Raw genomic sequence first — 18,123 nt, 5'->3', positions numbered from 1 at the left:
GGTGAGCGAGCCAGTGAGGCGCTGAGGCAGCCAGCTGGCTCCACCCTCCTGCGTGCTTGGGATTGGCGTAGGGCTGTGGAGAGGCCTGCCCAGTGCATGCTGCTTACACCACGAGGTGCCCAGCTTCACTCAGTCTCCAACGCCTTGGTCTGATTTGTTGTGCTGGGCTCCTTATGTTTCCTGTTTTCTTTTCTAGAGCAGAGATAAGCATGGTGTCAACTCTCTAAAAAGGGGGGGTGACCAGGATGTGGGTGCAGATCTTTCCACCCCGGCATGTGTGCCGGGGATGTGTGACCGGGATGTGTGCCGGGCAGATCTTTCCACCCCGGCACTGCATATGCTCAAGACGGCCCTGGTTTCTCAAAATGCTCTACAAGGTAAAAAGGGGATCTACATAATAATAATTTATTATTATACCCCGCCCATCTGGTTGGGCTTCCCCAGCCACTCTGGGCGGCTTCCAACAAAATATTAAAATACAGTAATCCATCAAACATTAAAAGCTTCCCTAAATAGGGCTGCCTTCAGATCTCTTCTAAAAGTCTGGTAGTTGTTGTTCTCTTTGACATCTGGTGGGAGGGCGTTCCACAGGGCGGGTGCCACTACCGAGAAGGCCCTCTGCCTGGTTCCCTGTAACCTCACTTCTCGCAGGGAGGGAACCGCCAGAAGTCCCTCAGAGCTGGACCTCAGTGTCCAGGTAGAACAATGTGGGTGGAGACGCTCTTTCAGGTATACTGGACCAAGGCCGTTTAGGGCTTTAAAGGTCAGCACCAACACTTTGAATTGTGCTTGGAAGCGTACTGGGAGCCAAAAAAGATCTTTCAAGACTGGTGTTATGTGGTTCCAGCGGCTACTCCCAGTCACTAGTCTAGCTGCCGCATTCTGGATTAGTTGTAGTTTCCAGGTCACCTTCAAAGGTAGCCCCACATAGAGCGCATTGCAGTAGTCCAAGTGTGAGATAAGCAGAGCATGCACCACTCTGGCGAGACAGTCTACATGAAGAATTAAATGCATCTCACTTAACCTGGGACGGTTGATTGAGTTGTGATATTGCTGGTACTCGTTGTAATATTGAACCAGTTGGTCGAGTGGAGCATCTTCACCAGGGAATTCGGGAGCAATGCGTGCCGTGTCCCCAACGTGGCTGAGAAACACAGCCAGACAGCAAGCGAAGGTGAAGAAAGAGAGACGGAATCTCTGTGGGAAGATCATCTGTATTGGGAAAGGGAAGGAAAAGTCCCTATGATACCAAGGCGTCTTGGGAGGCAATGGATGTCAACATCACTAAGCTTTATTATGGTATGTGTATATGTAGCTAACGAACTAGTGTGCTACTATTCATAATAAAAATTATTATTATTATTATTATTATTATTATTATTATTATTATTATTCTATACCACCCTTCACCCGAGGATCACAGGGCAGTTTACATTATAAAAACACAAAAATACATAAATAGTAACTAACAAAAACAGTACACACGAAAAACAGTTTAAAAGGCCATAGATTGTTTTATTAACCACACGTTGCTATGTCCATGGAATTGTGTAAGTTCAACATGAGCTAGTGTATGGGGAACTCATACCCTCCAACATTTCTCCAATGAAAATAGGGACACCCTATTCAATAATACAGTGGTACCTCGGGTTACATACGCTTCAGGTTACATACGCTTCAGGTTACAGACTCCGCTAGCCCAGAAATAGTGCTTCAGGTTAAGAACTTTGCTTCAGGATGAGAACAGAAATCGTGCTCCAGCGGCACGGCAGCAGCAGGAGGCCCCATTAGCTAAAGTGGTGCTTCAGGTTAAGAACACTTTCAGGTTAAGTACGGACCTCCAGAATGAATTAAGTACTTAACCTGAGGTACCACTGTAATAATAATAATGATGATGATAATATTTTTATTATTTATACCTCACCCATCTAACTGGGTTGCCCCAGCTGCTCTGAGCAGCTTCCAACATATATGAAATCCTAATAAAACATTAAGCATAAAAAAAAACCTTCAGATTTGCCTTGAGAAGTCTTCTAAAGGCAGTCTAGTTACTTATCTCCTTGGCTACCCTCCAACATTTCTCCAGTGAAATTAGGGATGTCCTAAGGAAAAGCGGGGCATTCCAGGATCAAATCAGAAACCAGGATGGCTTTTGTAAATCTGAGACTGTCCCTGGAAAATAGGGACACTTGGAGGGTCTGGAAACCATGTGAAGCAAGGTAGGCAGATGCACATGAGTGCTGACCCCAATGCTGGACATGTTCTGCAGCATTGATCCTCCTTCTCGGTCCCCGTTCTAAGACTCATAAACATTACGGCAACCTTATCCTTTTGCATCTGATACAGTGAACCTAAGGGCTCACTCTGACTTTTGTGCTATGTTTTGAGGCACAGATGCAGGCTTTAAAGCTCTGTGTCTGAACACTTTCTTTTTCTTTCTTTCTTTCTTTCTTTCTTTCTTTCTTTCTTTCTTTTTCCAGAAAAACCCACGTTTGATTAGAGCAAATGGCAACTGGGTTTTCCGAAGAATGGTGTTTGCTCAGATCTAGCAGTAAAACATAGGTTTTCCCTGGGGGTGAGGATGCCGCCTGGACACAAAGCTTCCAAGTGTGGACCTGTGCTCTGAAAACGCAGTGCAAAACGATGAGCTATGAGCCATCCTGGACCAGATCAAAGCCCATCCTTCTGTTCACATCTCTGGCTAGCCAGAGGTTTCATGGAAGCCCACAGACTTGTCTGTGAAGCCTTTCCTCCACCCTCAGCAGGCTTCACTTGATAGTTCACAATGGTCGAAAATACTTTTATCACCTCCCACGACTTTTCCATCACTAGTGCCAAACGCTCTCAGCTTCTCCTTGGACCTGTTTCCCCAGCTGAAGCTTAGGAAAGAGAGAGAAAATCCTATAGTCATCTCCTCCTGCCCCACAAGCCAGGAAAGTATCAGAATGCACAGCAGGTGACAGAGCCTTGGAAAGAAACTTCCTCCAAGCAAGACACTTTTATCTGAGAGAAGGATGGCGAAAACAGAAAATTCACTGGGACAGTGTGACTTTTGTAACTGCAAGCAATGAACCAGAGATGGCACAAAGGAGATCTTCTGAAACAATAAGTAGCACCGCCCAAGGCGTGATGGAGAGCAGCAACGGCTGGCAAAACATAGAGATAATATATTACAAGGACAGGAAGAAACACTATGGACAGAATATTGTATTGTAGAATATTGGAGTACTACAATATATCCAAACAATGGGAGAAATTGGAAGGATCTCAAAGGAGAAGATAGATAGGGACTGGAAGGTGTTTAAAGGATACTTGCAAACCCATATTGAAAAATCAATATGAATAAACAAGTTCCGTTTTAAATACTGGAATACTAAATAAGATGGATAACAATGTGTAATAGAAAAAGAAGCATGAAATTAGGTTAAAGGTGTGTGAAAGAAAGTGATAGAAGTGGAAAGAAATTGCAATTGAGTAGATTGGAAGTCTAACACAAAGGTGGGGTGAGGGGTGGTGGATGGTGAAGGGAAAAGGAATTATCTGTGGGATTGAGTGTAGGTATGTTTGAACATTTTTAAGGATTGTATGAAATGTATGTTTGTATGTTTGTATATTCGCAATATGTGTGCATTAATGCTGAATTATTTTAACAATAAAAACTCAAGAAAAAAAAGAAAGAAACATTACGGACAGAATAATTGTCACCCGCAGGAAGGAGAGAGTTTGAATGCTTCAACTGTAGTTGTAGAAATCTTTCCATGTGTCAATACAAATGGAGGTCGATAAAACTGCAGTTGCGATATAAGGGATTGGTATTTGGACTGGAGCGTAATTGAAATTTATAAGATTTTGGAATGCAGAAACAAAGAAAACCATCAAACCGTTAATTCTAGCATGCGGGGGGGCAACCTAATTTGCATAATTTGGCACTTCAATGATTGGTATTATGAATTGTGTTATAATTTGGCATTGTTATAATGAGGCTATTATTGGATTGTTGTCATTGAAAAGCAATAAAAATTACAGTATTTTTTGCTCTATAAGACTCACTTTTCCCCTCCTAAAAAGCAAGGGGAAATGTGTGTGCATCTTATGGAGCGAATGCAAGGCTGCGCAGCTATCCCAGAAACCAGAACAGCAAGAGGGATCGCTGCTTTCGCTGCGCAGCGATCCTTCTTGCTGTTCTGGCTTCTGGGATTCAGAATTTTTTTTTCTTGTTTTCCTCCTCCAAAAACTAGGTGCATCTTATGGTCTGGTGCGTCTTATAGAGCGAAAAATACGGTCTTTTTTGAAAAAGAAAATGCTTTTATCACCTTTCAAGACCTTTTCGTCACTAGTGCCAAACACTCCCCGCTTTTACTTGGACTCGTTTCCCCAGCAGAAGCTACAAAGAAAGGAGAGAGAAAACCCAAACAGTGGTACCTCAGGTTACAGACGCTTCAGGTTACAGACTCCGCTAACCCAGAAATAGTACCTCGGGTTAAGAACTTCAGGATGAGAACAGAAATCGCGCGGCAGCAGCGGGAGGCCCTATTAGCTAAAGTTTTACCTCAGGTTAAGAACAGTTTCAGGTTAAGAACGGACCTCCAGAACAAATTAAGTTCTTAACCCGAGGTACCAGTGGATTTGCATTTTTGCAAACCAGTGTAGTCGTTCCCTTATGTCCTACAAGCCAGGAAAATATCAGGGTGCACAGAAAGGAAATTTCCTCCAAGCAAGACAACTGACTAGAGAAATTGGTCCCAGGCGCTTCATCACAACCACACAAAGTTTTTACCCTGAGCCTTTCGGAAGCTGGAAACAGGAATGTGCTGGGCTGGGTGAGTCCTTCTGTGTTTCCTCTCGATCTCAATCTGTGGCAGCTCCTGGGGGATTTTTATACCTTTTTTTTCCCTCCCCCCTTCCCCTCACACCTCCACACAGCGTAAAGGGGGACACTCTTAATAGCCCTTTGCAGCCAGTGAGTTCCGTCCCTCCCCTGACAGTTCACCCACCTGAAAACATTTTGCTGGCAAGAACTAGATTGTGGTGGTTCCTCCCCCCTCTAAATGTGAGTGATTAATTACTTATTTGTTTTCGGTCCGCCTGAAGATAAAATGGAAAGAATCGCCTTTAAAAGGGGGAAAGAAAAATCTAGTGTTATAGCTCATGGTGTGTATGTTATTTTCAATAATATGCCGATTTTTATTTACACCTTTCTGATACAGTGGTACCTTGGGTTACAGACGTTTCAGGTTACAGACGCTTCAGGTTACAGACTCCTCTAACCCAGAAATATTACCTCAGGTTAAGAACCTTGCTTCAGGATGAGAACAGAAATCACGTAGCCGTGGCGGGAGACCCCATTATTTAAAGTGGTACCTCAGGTTAAGAACAGTTTCAGGTTAAGAATGGACCTCCAGAACAAATTAAGTTCTTAACCTGAGGTACCACTGTATTTGCATTTTTGCAAACATTGTTAGGTTGGAGAGCTGCATCGCAAAATTCAGAGTGAAAACTTCGAAAGATGGCTGTGTCTCAGTTCTCGTTAATTTTTGGAAATGGCATGTTTGATAGGTGGGATGCAAATGGAATTGAATTTCCTCCCCAACCCTCCGTAGGAGATGTATGTTGCCTGCACTAATCCGCCAAGTGGTAATCCTTCAGAGAGTGCTACTATTTTTAAGTCTCAGAGGCCGGATCCTTCACCCTCAGCAAACCTCTCTTTCTTGGTGCAAAGTGAAATGTTCAGTTCCCACTACTTGCCAGTGGCTTCCCTCAACTTCATTCCTCCGAAGCTGTTTTCACAGCAGGGCCTGAAAATTTCTGGTTTGGACTCTTCAGGTCCATAGAGTAGTAACACCAAAACAGACAACTTCTGTTTAGACTGAAAGAGGGGAAGGTAAGCTTTCATCATACCGTGTCTTCATGGTCCTGCTAGATCTATTACCAAAAAATGGACTGATAATATTTTCAGTGCCAACCTGCCCGCACACAATGGGTGTAGCTAACGAAAGGCAAATAATGAAATAAAACCAAAGAGATCTGCTTCATAGGTCACACTGATGGCAAGGGTGGCATCTAAAACCTCTTCCCATTGAGTCCAATGAGATTTACCCCCTGAGGGACGCGGGTGGCGCTGTGGTTTAAACCACAGAGCCTAGGGTTTGCTGATCAGAAGGTCGGCGGTTCAAATCCCCGCGACAGGGTGAGCTCCCGTTGCTCGGTCCCTGCTCCTGCCAACCTAGCAGTTCGAAAGCACGTCAAAGTGCAAGTAGATAAATAGGTACCGCTCCAGCGGGAAGGTAAACAGCATTTCCGTGTGCTGCTCTGGTTCGCCAGAAGCGCCTTAGTCATGCTGGCCACATGACCCGGAAGCTGTACGCCGGCTCCCTCGGCCAATAAAGCGCTGCAACCTCAGAGTCGTCTGCGACTGGACTTAACAGTTTACCTTAGCATATACAGGATTACACCTTTTTATATGTGATGATATGGGTCACTTAGGGGGGCTGTGTTGGTTTAATCGAACAATTAATTTCTACAAGGCAATCTCTGTGGTTTTAGAATGTAGCAGTTGGTTTGATTCTTTTCTCTCCTGCTGCAATCCAGATGGCCCTGGGAGAGAAAGATATCCTGGTGCCAATAAAGACTCTGCTTTGCTATATATTAAAGGGGGTGAGAAATGGATGTGCTTTCAATATGAATATGTCTGACTTTCTTCCATTTTATTTATTTATTTATACTTTTCAAGTTTATGCATTTCACTAGTTTTACATTCATTTTGACATTTCAAAACTTGACTTCCAGTCCCTGCTTTCTTAAATTTATTTTTTAATATCTTCTGCCTATCCAAATTAACTTAATTTGCTCATTTATTCATATTCTTTAAATATATACTCTTATAAAACTGCAGATTGTTACAATAATCCTGCCAATGTTTTATCTGTTTATAATTTATCTGTAAATATTCAATAAACCATTTCCATTCATATATATATATATATATATATATATATATATATATATATATATATATCCTTTGTATTTTGGGACTCCCACAGCACTAAGACCAGGGATCCACAGCGCTAAGATTCAGAGAACTGTATAAACTACATAAGGCTGAGCATATGGAGGTGCATAGTGCTTCACCTAAAAACTTCCACGTGAACATACCTATGAGCTACTTGTATAATTATGCATGTGTTGCTAGGTTTCTGGGTTTTGCTCCCTGTGAAAGAGGCGCTCTCTCTCTCTCTCTCTCTCTCTCTCTCCATATATATATATATATATATATATATATATATATATATATGGATTAGGAGTGGGTGGAGAAATCCACTTCAGTTCACATATATAAGCAAGCCTACGTAAATAATTTTCAATTTCTGAAACAATGCACAAACACAGCCATCCAAATCTTGTAATGTTGTTCTCCAGCCAAGTAATGTATACAAAATAGGATATATTGGGTTAAATTAAACGTAAGGATGCATATACCGGTAAAAATAACAGATAAGAATGTATTGCATTAGGGGAAATTGCTTTGCAAAAAACAAGTCCACGTTAGGAGAAATTAGCACTAACATCCCGGTGAATTTTCACAATGAATTTTTTAAAAAAGTTAACAGATGTTCAGATGCACAGAACTGAACTTAAGATTGTAAAAATGAGAAACAGAGAGACCAAAACTGACCAGTTCTCCCATTCCCACGTCAAGCGCAGCGGATCCCTGCATGGAAACCTCTTTCCACACATGCAATAATTTCACTTAGGTCAAGGTGTGCTAAGTGTCTGTCTATTAAACGCCTTGAAGACAAACACATTGGGTGAAAATTGGAGAAAGCAACGTTGAATTTGGCAACACGTGCAGCGGATTCCAAGAAAGCAAGACAGACTTTGAGGGGGGATTGTTTGGGGTCCCTCCACCCCTTGATCCTTTAGAGAAAGACCTTTGATGCAATTTTCATCTAAGTTTCCCTTCCATCTTCGGAAAGGCATTTTCAAAACAGATCTTTAACAAGCGGTCCAAGCGGGGGTGTACTTCTTCGGGTTCAACAAAAGAAAGGGAGAGAAACAGATGTTGCTATTTATGACCTGAAAGCTGATTAATGCCAGAGGCAGATTTAAATAACTGCTGGCTGGCTGCTGTGTTTTCAGAAGGAGACCAGCCGCCGCGACTTTGCCCCAGTAGACTTTGGGTGCAATCTGAGCATCGTCTAAAATTAATCATGGCTCCATCGCACCTCCTTAATTCCAGTCTGAGACTGCAACAGGCCACATATTTGGGCTTACGTCGTGCTAAGAAACATCTGTTTCCGTTTGCTGCAACCTGGCCCTCTTGGTGACTTTTAGCATTGTTTCTTCTAAGAATAAGATGTTACGTTGTAGCTGAATGGAACTTCCTTGCTGCTGCCTGCATCCAGCAGGTGGCACCCCAGTTATTCATGAAGTCCCAGAATCTCAGCAGTGCATCCAGAATATAAGGGCATTTTATTTTATTTTTTGTCCTTGCAGTAGCTGTCCGATTTCCAGCAGGTGTCAACTGTCTGATTCTTTCTTCTCCCCTTGCGTCAACTGTCTAGCAAGTATGAGCTTAGACTCCAAAGTTACGAAAGTGTAAGTGTCAAGGGTTCAGAATTTTGGCCCTCCACCCTTGGGAAGGACATCTCTTTTCAAACCTCTAGGGTGGACAGATGCAAAAGGGCTCCTGCACCTTCCATTAAAAGGTAAAGGTACCCCTGCCCGTACGGGCCAGTCTTGACAGACTCTAGGGTTGTGCGCTCATCTCACTCTAGAGGCCGGGAGCCAGCGCTGTCCGCAGACACTTCCGGGTCACGTGGCCAGCGTGACGAAGCTGCTCCAGCGAACCGGCACCAGAGCAGCACACGGAACGCCGTTTACCTTCCCGCTAGAAAGCGGTACCTATTTATCTACTTGCACTTAATTGTGCTTTTGAACTGCTAGGTGAGCAGGAGCTGGGACCGAACGACGGGAGCTCACCCCGCCGCAGGGATTCGAACCGCCGACCATGTGATTGGCAAGTCCTAGGCGCTGAGCTTTTACCCACAGCGCCACCCGCGTCCCTGCACCTTCCATTAATAGTTGTGAATTTTGCTGTTATCTAGGGACGCGGGTGGCACTGTGGGTTAAACCACAGAGCCTAGGACTTGCCAATCAGAAGGTTGGCAGTTCGAATCCCCACAGCGGGGTGAGCTCCCGTTATTCGGTCCCTGCTCCTGCCAACCTAGCAATTCGAAAGCTTGTCAAAGTGCAGGTAGGTAAACGGTGTTTCCATGCACTGCTCTGGTTCGCCAGAAGTGGCTTAGTCATGCTGGCCACATGACCCGGAAGCTGTACGCCAGCTCCCTCGGCCAATAAAGCGAGATGAGCGCTGCAACCCCAGAGTCGGCCACAACTGGACCTAATGGTGAGGGGTCCCTTTTCCTTTATCTATCTATCATCTATCTATCTATTTTATTTTCAGATTACAATTTTACAATCACGTATTCAACATACAACATAAAATCAAGATTCCAAAGTACCACCTGGACTTTCCCCTCCTCCCCTTTTTGGGGGTCCTATTATTAATCATTTCCTCCTGCATCTTTTCTAATAATCCAAAACTTCTGCATCTCCATTATATCCAAAATTCACCATGAAACTACAAGTGATTTTCCAATCCTGCTAACGTTTTTTAACTGTTTACAATGGTTTTTAAGATAAATTATGAATTTTCCCCATTCCTTATTAAAATTCTGGTCTTCCTGATTTCTGATTCTTCTGGTCATTTTGGCCATTTCAGCATAATCTGTCAACTTAATCTGCCAATGCTGCTCCCTTTTAATCACTATTTTATAAAGTACTAATTCTAGATATTTAACTGAGTTTCTTATATTTTGATCAGGGGTTGGCAACATAAGGCCCATGGGCCACAAGCGGTCCATGGGGGATCATTTAACCATGGGCCCCTGCCACCCGCTCAGGGACCCCTACCACCCGCTCAGTCGACTCCCATACACCTTGCTAAACCGGCATGGAGCAGAGCGGAGACCGCCCTCCACGATGCTGGCTGGCTTCCCATTGGCTGCAGGAAGCTCCTGCAGCCAATGGGAAGCTGTGCACACCTCCTCCGCACCGGAAGAAGCACCAGAAATAGCGTGTGTGCATGCGCGCGCACGCACTCCGGCCCACCGCGACATTAGTTGGACCGTGAACCAACCCAAGCCACAAAAACCTTGCTGACCCCTGATTTTGATGATGTTGCTGTTCTTCCATGGTTTGCTGGTTGGTGCATGTCTTAGAATATCTTACATGATATTCTAAGCCACCTTTTGGAAAAGGTTTGGTTATAACCATTTGGCATAAATTAGATTGTGTGTGTTTTTGTGGTAGAGCTGTGTAGGCCACCTTGGGAGCCAATCTTGACTTTGGGCTTCTGCGTACCTCCATTTGCCCGGCTGCTTTCCCCTGAGGAAACTTGATCTTTAGTGCTGAAGGGGAACAAACACCAATCGAGACCATTTCCATCCCACACACCCTCTCTGTGTAGCTGCGGGTGCTGGCAAACCACACTACACCACTGGGAAAGGTGACCAATTTTAATATTTAAAGGGGTGCGGGGAAGTAGAGAGGGGACCATTGTTCAGGCCATACATGAAGGACAGAACCCAGCCTACCCAGTCACCAGAACAAGATGTCAGAATAGATGGTTCATTCTATTTCAGACAGTAAGCAGGGAATGGTGTTTTTTAATGCTCTCCTCTGTCGGAAGCTTCTCTGGACATAGAAAATGGGCACAGAAAGCAAAGGGTAGAACCCGAGGCTTTCTCTACAGTAGAGAAAGGGTTCTCCTTGGAGGACATTTTGGCATGACTTGGAAAATGGTATCCCAGGATTCTGTTTCCCAGTTGGAATTCTCTAGTATATGTTGGGAAACTGTGTACGTGCAGCTACTCACACAGAGTCAATTAAGGTTTGGCAGACAGCCAGAAGGCAATCTGAAGGAGTAAGTCTGCCTGGTGATAACAGAGACATGGAGACCATTCCCTGATTGGTCAAGCTCTCTCAAGGGAGTGATAATTAATGGCCTACTAACTGGAATGTGTTAGTTCAGAGTTTTGTGTTCAGAGTTCAGTGTGTCAGTGAGTGTAGGAGGTGTGAGTCGTGTCAGAGAGAGCTAGCATAAGATCCGTGTTCTTTTCCTGTAAATAGTCCACTGTATATAATAAACACCTAACTACAAGTTCCTGGTTCCTGCTTCATCTATCCTGTCTGCAGCCAAGTTGCCAATTGCTTCCCTGGATTCTGCGTGTACTCTGCTAGGTCTGGCTAAGGTCCTGCAACTAGTCAGAAAGTTGCGAAACACCAAATTGGTTTTGCCGATAGTATATTTGCTGTAGCAGTTTCTTTACCCCAGCACCCAAAGACTGTCCCACTTCAGTTGGTTGGGAACAAAGGGAGGAATGCAATAAGCTTCTCCATCAAACTTGCTTTTTATTCTTGAGACAAACAGAAATCATTTCAAATACATACATTTACACACACACATACTCCTATTCACACCCACACACATGATGTACAGGACAACCCAGAGTAGACATAATGAGGGCTTGCACTTGGGGGGAGGGTCTTACAACCTTGGCTGCTGCCAAGGGCTGGGGGCAACCTTTGTGCCCCCAGCCACAAAGCACTCTTCTGGCACCCCCTGTTGGCTTGTAGGGAGAAAGAGGCCTGGCTCATTGCAATGTTGTTGTCTTGAAAGGGGGGATGCAGTGAGAGTTTCTTTCCCAAGCCTCTTCAGTATTGGATGGAGAAAGCTGAGGTGGGGAATGGACTCTTTAAATCATCACAGCTTAATTGGTTTTGAGAAATGCAGAATGAACACAACGATTTGCCTGTTTAAAAAGAAGCAGCAGATGGACCACTGGCTGAGAAGCATCGAGATCGTTACCACATGTTGGAGTCATCGAACCTGCAAAAAAGAAATAAATTGTTGTGAACGTAGAGAATTGTAGGAAGAAGCTCAAGTACAATGCGCTGCTGCTCCCTGTCCCAAAGGCCAAGACCATTCACCTGCAGAACCCAGAGCACTGGTGTACCAGGCGTGCACAAACATTTTAAAAAATGGTTTCTTAGTAAGCATATATTTTACATACATTGTGGCTTCAAAAATGCTGGTTGCTTCAAAAATATTGTTTTTACTCATGAGCAAGTTATAGATAGATGATAGCGAAGCTCCCATGATTAATTGATTCCAGTAAGTTTTAAAAAATTGTTTTGTGAACCACCCTGAGACCTCCGGGTATAGGGCAGTACATAAATTCTAACAAATACAACAACAACACCTTTTATTTTATTTTATTTTATTTTATTTTATTTTATTTTATTTTATTTTATTTTATTTTTTATTTTATTTTATTTTATTTTATTTTATTTTATTTTATTTTATTTTATTTTATTATTTTATTTTATTTTATTTTATTATTTTATTTTATTTTATTATTTTATTTTATTTTATTGCATTGCATTGCATTGCATTGCATTGCATTGCATTGCATTATCAGCTGGATAGCTCTGTTGGATAGAGCATGGTACTGATAATGCCAAGGTTGTAGGTTCAGTCCCCGTAAGGTACAGCTGCATATCCCTGTATTGCAGGAGGTTGGACTATACGATCCTCAGGGTACCTTCCAACTCTATGCTTCCATGATTTGCTTGAGCATATCGGCTAAGATAAGCTCTAAATCTGAACAAATGTCATAAAATACAGATGGTACCATGCTAGATACCATGATACCATCCTTAAACTGAATCATGAATGGCCCTGAATCTATATTACATGATTCCTGGGATTCTTCTATGTGTCTGCAGTGTAGCTTGGAAAAGGGTTAGATGCGTGCAGAAAGCTGCTTCCCCATTGCTGGGTAATCTTGACGTTCTAGGTCTAGAACACATTGCTCCTGGAGCAGACAAGGTGGTTTCCAATCTCTTGAGAATCACTTTCTTTCTATTTATGAGGCCCTCGGGATGTTCCTCCCCATCCCAGTAGATGACACAGAAAACACAATGTGTCTCCAAGCCTAGAGCTTGCCCTTCCCTTTACAAGGTTGTGGTGGTTAGAGAGAATTGGCTCTGGGTCAGAAACAGGCAGGTCCTGGGTAGGTTTGCTGCAAAAAAGATGCACTCTGTGCTGCTAGGACTTACCTTGACCGGTCATCATGGCTCGCTCCACTGTTGCTGCTGCTATCTCCAAAAATAAGGTCTGACATCAAGGTCTCTGGGCTGGACCTCTTGCCAAACCTTCAGTTGGGAGAGGAATAACTGAGTTAATGTCATCCTATTTTGAGGCAGAAAGGGGGATTTTTACTCCTCCTCCCCCACCTCTGATTTCCACAGCCATGAGGCAGCCCCCCCTTCCTGTTATTTAATGGCAGCAGACATGCATGGCAAGGAACTGAACACTAGCACACACAAACACCACTGGTGTGCATTTTATTCCTGCACAGCCTCTGGGAAATAATTTAAAAATTCAGTTCAAACCCTGAAATTGTGGGAGGGAGCTGGGGAGTCCTTGTGGAAGGCTTTGTTTAGGCTGCCTAGCCTCCCCGCCCCGTAGCTGATGTGCGGGGTATCGCAGCAGCAGCTATCTCATGTGTCTTCCAGCCTCCTGCCAACCCAGAGCTTCAATTCTAGCTGTGGATATTTTTGGATGCAGTGTTTTTTGGTCTGCATTTGGTCTGGATTTAAAATCTGGGCATTTTAGGTTTGTCTTGGTCTGGAGCACACAGGATCTTTCATTCTGTAGTTGTGCGATTTGTGCTTATATTGTATTGTGATGGCCATTGGTGATAAACAATAAAAAATCTACTGAATCAATTTGATTCAAACCTTACGATTGGCAAGCCCAAGAGGCTCAGTGGTTTAGACCACAGCACCACCCACATCCCCAGGGACACCTGTACTGCCTCAGCCGCTAACCTTGCTCTGACCCATGCACTCACCCACATAGGGAGTTGCTCCCACTGCTGGCTTTCCTTGGGGAATGTTAAATAAATGTGCTTAGGATGGAAGAAGGCTGAATTTTTCTCTCCCTTCCTTGGGAGCCCTGTGCATAATGCTTATTCCCCACCAACATTCAGGAGGCAGGAGGGTGTGTGTGTGTGTAGACAGGGCTCACAGACACCACTCCAGAGACCATCACTGCACCACTTTAAAAGCAACCCGCACCTTGGCCTTGTCACCAGGTTAAGGTAGTGTCGGAGCGCTGACAGGTATCTGGCCATTTCTTCAGCGGAGGCATCTTCTCCAGGGTGCTCTGGCTGTTGAGGGTAGGCCTCTACCAAGGTTCCCAGGCAGAACAAGATGCACAGAGTCACAGCGATCATGAGAGGCCAGGACTTCAGGGAGGCCACCATCTAGCAGAAAAGAGACAAAAATGTACAGAGTCCGAAAAGCAGCCTTAGCTAATTGAGGGTTGCCAGGTTTGCATTGCAAAAGCTCCCCGTGCTTCCAGTCCCTTGTGGAAATACCAGTTTTACATTACGTTAGCGGTCTTACATGTCGCCAACTTGTCAAGATCTGGTTTACCTTGGGTTAAAAACTTTGCTTCAGGTTACAGATGCTTCAGGTTACAGACTCTGCTAACCCAGAAATAGTACCTCAGGTAAAGAACTTTGCTTCAGGATGAGAAGAGAAATTGTGCTCCAGCAGCGTGGCGGCAGCAGGAGGCCCCATTAGCTAAAGTGGTACCTCAGGCTAAGAACAGTTTCAGTTTCTAGTACAGCTGCTAGAATAGTGCTTGCTGCTAGGTGGAAGTCACAAATTATACCCACAAAGGAGGAATGGATTTGTAAACTAAATGAATATTTAATTTTAAAATTAACTGCTATAATAAGAAATCAGTTGAATCAAAAATTTAAAAAGGAGTGGAAATGTTTTGGTGAATATATGGCAAAATACTGCTGGGGGAAAAGACACGCTAATATGCCTAAATTAAAATGTGAAGTACTGGATGGAAGAAAAATTAGTAGGGAAAGATAATAAGAATATATAGACGATTTGAGAATATTGCCGAATGCAAAGATTATTGTAAATTGTATAATGTGGAGGAAATTGAGGGAAGTGGGAGGAAGGAGAAAAGAATAATATGATGGATTGAGGAAATATAAATGTAAATGTATGGGGGAATGGGGAAGAAATGGTGTTGGCTTTGGTACATCTGTATTGTAATGTAATATGCGAAAACCAATAAAAAAAATAAAAAAGAACAGTTTCAGGTTAAGAATGGACCTCCAGAACGAATGAAGTTCTTAACCTGAGGTACCACTGTACTAAGCATCAGGCTTACCTAAACTGCCTGGAAAGCAAAACGTAAGCAGATGTTCCGTGTGGGAATAAGCACCTCATGCTGCAGAGGCCATGCTCCAGAACATCCTGCTTACAGAGATGCCCTCTCTCTACATTCATTACACATTTGCCCCAATTCTGAAGCTCAGCATAGATAGCAGTTAGGGTTTCCATGTCTTGAAGCATCTGCTGCTAATATTCAAGAAGCAGACTGAAAGCGAGCAGAACAGGAGGATATAAAGTGCAGAATCTGAAGGAAGCACTTGGATAATAGAGAGAGTGTGTTGGGTTCAGATGGGAGTATGAATGAAAGGTCTGTTGATTTCAGTTCTCCTGAGTTTCTCGTTTCTCAGTTTCTCTTAATCTTAAATTCAGTTCCCCATGTTTCTGCAGCATTTTTTTAAAAAAAAAAACCCTCATAAAAATTATTCAGATTTTAGTGCAAATGAAGCCTTAAAAACATATTTTGGTAAGCGGTTTTGATAAAAGCAGTTTCTCCTAATAGAATGCATTTACACATTTCATTTCCGCAAATACGTTGATTTTCCTACCTAATGTTTCCATTTTGGCAAACTTTGGTTCTTGTTTCTAGAACTGAACCGCAAAATTTAGAAGAGCACGGATTTTGAAGGGTGGCTGTGTTTTGAGTCTCACGTTGATTCGGAAAGTGTGGATTTGATTGATTCAGCTTGACGTACAAACTGAATTGAACTTCTCTCCCTTCCTGCATGGGAGAGTTCAAATCACATTTGGCCATAAGTTTATTGGAGATTTACCTATCCAGACAATAACTCCTTGTACAGTGTGGTGGAGACAAGAATACTTTTCCACGGCAAACCCTCTCCATACTGGACTTTTAAGCATCCTTAAAACAAGGATGGGACGTGGGTGGCACTGTGGGTTAAGCCACAGAGCCTAGGACTTGCCAATCAGAAGGTCGGCAGTTCGAATCCCCACGACGGGGTGAGCTCCCGTTGCTCGGTCCCTGCTCCTGCCAACCTAGCAGTTCGAAAGCACATCAAAGTGCAAGTAGATAAATAGGTACCGCTCCGGTGGGAAGGTAAACAGCATTTCCGTGTGCTGCTCTGGTTCGCCAGAAGCAGCTTAGTCATGCTGGCCACATGACCCAGAAGCTATACACCGGCTCCCTCGGCCAATAAAGCGAGATGAGCGCCGCAACCCCAGAGTCGGTCACGACTGGACCTAATGGTCAGGGGTCCCTTTACCTTTACCTAAAACAAGGATGAGGAACCTGTGACCCTCCTGATCTTGATGGACTGCAGCTCCCACCATCCCTGGCAATAAGCTATGCTGGTTGAGGCTGATGGTAATGGTACTCCAGTGATATCCCTCCTCCCTCTTTTGGCCTCCTCTCCCTTGCAGTTTCTCTCCCCAAGACCCTCTCCCCTAAGCCAGAATCAGTTCCAATATCCAATCCCTCCACTGGTTGAAAATGGCTAGAAAGAGGGGCTTCTGGGAGTTAAGGAGAAGAAGATCAATGAGACGATCTGCACTCCTCAGCTGCTATTTTCTTTTGCTTCTAAAATCAGATCTCCTCCCATTCACATCTAAACGTGGAACCGGCTGCCCCAAAACGCACAGAGCATCTTGTGTTTGTCAGCCGTAAACAGCCCCCAGAATTTAGAAATGAAGTCGTGCTTCAGCCGGCCTCTGATTCCCTACTCCCCACAACTTTCTTTCCCCCCCTGAAAAGAAGTGCAATACATTGAAGCACAATTGCTTTCCTGCCACACTGTACTCACCATCAAAACGAGGTCAAAACAGGTGCAAAAGCTGGATGCCAAGGGGTGCAAATTTCAAGTCGCCTCTCGCCGGTGCCTCTGCTAGCAGCGCTCTCTCGGCCGAGGGTTTATATCCTTGGGAGGTAAGTAAACTAAGGCGGGGGTGGCTCCTCCCTCCCTCCCCATCCTACTCGCCCATCTTTTGTTGATCGATACAATTCTGTATCAGGCACCTTGATTACTCTGCGAGGAAGCTGCGCCCAGTAAAGGGGGGGGGAGCAGGAAGGAGAACCAGTTCAACCCAGGCAGGGTGTGGGGATTTATAGACACAGCGACTGTGTTCCTGAGCCGAGCTCTTTGCAGGATTGAATAACTGGAACTTTTGTGGAACATTGATGGAGCTAGGATGATAGCTCTTTATACATTCATACAGAGATTCTGGTTATAGAGTTAGGGGGTATACAATGGTACCTTGGGTTACAGACGCTTCAGGTTACAGACGCTTCAGGTTACAGACTCCGCTAACCCAGAAACAGTACCTCGGGTTAAGAACTTTGCTTCAGGATGAGAACAGAAATCGTGCTCCGGCAGTGCGACAGCAGCAGGAGGCCCCATTAGCTAAAGTGGTGCTTCAGGTTAAGAAGAGTTTCAGGTTAAGAACAGACCTCCAGAACGAATTAAGTTCTTAACCCGAGGTACCACTGTACTCTCAAAGTTTAAGAGAAGCATCAATATAAGCTGATCAGCTGCAATGTTTAAAGGGGGCAGGTGGGCTTTGCTTACATCATAGCAGAAGTAACCTGTTAGTCTCAGCGCCGACAATTCTTGTGACAGTCACATTGTGAAGGGCATGGTAACACTACCTGGTTTTTGAAGCTGGAACACAACTATCCACTGAAATTTGCACTTCTTCGAATTTTGTGATGCTGTTGTCCAACACGTACAAAAATGCATATATTTGTGAAGATAACTGCCGAAATGCATATACTATTCACGGCTACATACAAAAATGTGTATATTGGGAGGAATTTGCCCTAAAATGCTGGCAAATTTTCAT

The 18,123-nt window shown here is 44.0% G+C and overlaps 1 protein-coding gene across 1 annotated transcript; it reads right to left on the bottom strand.

Annotated features, from left to right (window-relative positions):
* Positions 1-11,452: 11,452 nt before the first annotated feature.
* Positions 11,453-17,179, bottom strand: LOC128399736 (goannatyrotoxin-Vere1-like). The gene is made up of 4 exons (XM_053361440.1): positions 17,088-17,179; positions 14,206-14,393; positions 13,183-13,278; positions 11,453-11,950 (listed from the first exon to the last, which is right to left on the bottom strand). Exons 1-4 carry the CDS (start codon positions 17,088-17,090, stop codon positions 11,926-11,928), a joined length of 312 nt encoding a protein of 103 aa, XP_053217415.1. The 5' UTR covers positions 17,091-17,179; the 3' UTR covers positions 11,453-11,925.
* Positions 17,180-18,123: the final 944 nt, after the last annotated feature.

The sequence above is a fragment of the Podarcis raffonei genome, chromosome 13, assembly GCF_027172205.1.
Source record: "Podarcis raffonei isolate rPodRaf1 chromosome 13, rPodRaf1.pri, whole genome shotgun sequence".
Classification (NCBI taxonomy): Eukaryota; Metazoa; Chordata; class Lepidosauria; order Squamata; family Lacertidae; genus Podarcis; species Podarcis raffonei.
Note: the sequence above shows the minus strand (reverse complement) of the source record. Positions and strands in the feature narration are given on the sequence as shown.